This window comes from Microtus ochrogaster, unplaced genomic scaffold, assembly GCF_000317375.1.
Source record: "Microtus ochrogaster isolate Prairie Vole_2 unplaced genomic scaffold, MicOch1.0 UNK5, whole genome shotgun sequence".
In the NCBI taxonomy this organism is placed as follows: domain Eukaryota; kingdom Metazoa; phylum Chordata; class Mammalia; order Rodentia; family Cricetidae; genus Microtus; species Microtus ochrogaster.
In genome coordinates this window covers 4,692,935-4,694,577 of record NW_004949103.1, presented here as the reverse complement: position 1 = coordinate 4,694,577, position 1,643 = coordinate 4,692,935, and the positions used below count along the sequence as shown (strand labels likewise).

Below are 1,643 nucleotides of genomic sequence, written 5' to 3'. Positions count from 1 at the left end.
TGAGTGATTCTCTCCAGTGTGTCTGGCTATTTCTGTCCCAGGTCCTGTTCTCAGCTCTTAGTCACTTGGGTCCTGTTGATCTTTTGCCTACCTTTGCTAGCCGCCCCTTGGCTTCAGACACTAAAGCTTCTTGTACCTTTCCAATCTCCTCTTCCTGGTGCTGCCCTTGCCTTGACCACACTTCAGGCTGTATTTGCTGCTTCCTCTCTCTGCTCACTTTGGCGTCAGTCTCTGCAAAACCCCATCCCTCTTTTGGGATCCCTGATCCTGCACTGCAATCTCCCTCATTTCTTGGGCTAAGATCTTTGCATGGTCTGTGATGGCTTCCTCCTCTCTGCAGAATAAGATTTGACCTCCAAGATGAACAGGAGACATGTTGAGTAGTGACAGGTGCAGAGAAACACACCACAGAGGGACGAAGGAGGACCTCCCTGTGCAGAAAGAGGGCAGAATGCAACAGATAAGAAACCCAGAGAAAGTGTCCATTCAGAAAACGGTAGCCTAACTGGAGCCAGGAGCTGGGGACAGAAGATCAAACAAGGGACTGGCTGGTGAATCTAATATAAAAGCCTTAAAGATGTAAGAATTATGCAGAGAGTAGAGGAAGATTTTAAAGAAGGAATCATCACTGTGCATCTGGTACACTCTCAGGAGGCAGTAAAAGAAATCTCATCCATGCAGACACTATGTCAGCTATTTCTGTGGCAAAAGACCTGGGAAACTTTGAGAAGGAAGGGGGAGGCTCCTGGTTTCAACCCCTAGTAGGCTGACCCCATTGCCTTTAGGTCTGTGGCAAAGCAGAAGTACTATGTATGAAGGGCTGCCCACCTCACAGTAGCCAGGAAGCAGAGATGAGGCCAAGATACGTCTTTCAGAGGCAACACCCATCTCCATGCCTCCCCCCAGTGGCCAACTTCCTATGACTAGGCCCTACCTCCAAATAGCCCATTCAGCTTTGAACTCACCAATGGCTTAGCCTCAGAATGATAGCACCTTCATAAACCAATTGTCTCCCTGTAACACCACCAGTTAACACAGTAGTCTTTGGTGGACACTTCGTATTCAAACCCCAACAGGAACTCAAGGAAAGCTCACTGAGTTAAATGGAACGTGCAGTTGGGTCGCCACAAACTAAATCCAGTTAGGAGCCTCACAAAAGCATCATTGTTGACATCACCTTAAGGCCAGGGCCCTAGGCACCTGAGAAGATAACTGTAACTCCTTGTTTTTGCTTCAGGATGGTACCTTCTTGGTCCGAGATTGTTCCACAAAGTCCAAGGCAGAGCCCTATGTCTTGGTGGTGTTTTATGGGAACAAAGTCTACAATGTAAAAATTCGCTTTCTGGAGAGCAGTCAGCAGTTCGCCCTGGGGACAGGACTCCGAGGAAATGAGGTGGGTGCAAATCAACCACTTCCCTTACCTTGGCCAGAAGTAAAAAAAGAAATATTGAGTTTGGGAGGTGCTTAAATCCTTGTCTACCTACCCCAGGGAGCACAGGACAGGATTGAAAAGACGCTGTAATGATACCCTTCCAGCCCCCTTTTCATGAACACCCTGTTGTGCTGAGTTCAGCTCACCAGGCCAGCATTCCTCAAGGCCACTGAATGCCCCCCCTCCCCCCCACCCCACCCCCATTTTCTAA

General features: G+C 48.6%; 1 protein-coding gene across 1 annotated transcript in view; it reads left to right on the top strand.

The window, feature by feature from the left end:
• The window catches only part of Clnk (cytokine dependent hematopoietic cell linker), a 94,275-nt gene that overhangs the window by 87,371 nt on the left and 5,261 nt on the right, over positions 1-1,643 (top strand). The window contains exon 17 of the mRNA XM_026788622.1: positions 1,238-1,393. Coding sequence (XP_026644423.1) covers positions 1,238-1,393 — 156 coding nt within the window. The remainder of the gene's footprint in view (positions 1-1,237; positions 1,394-1,643) is intronic.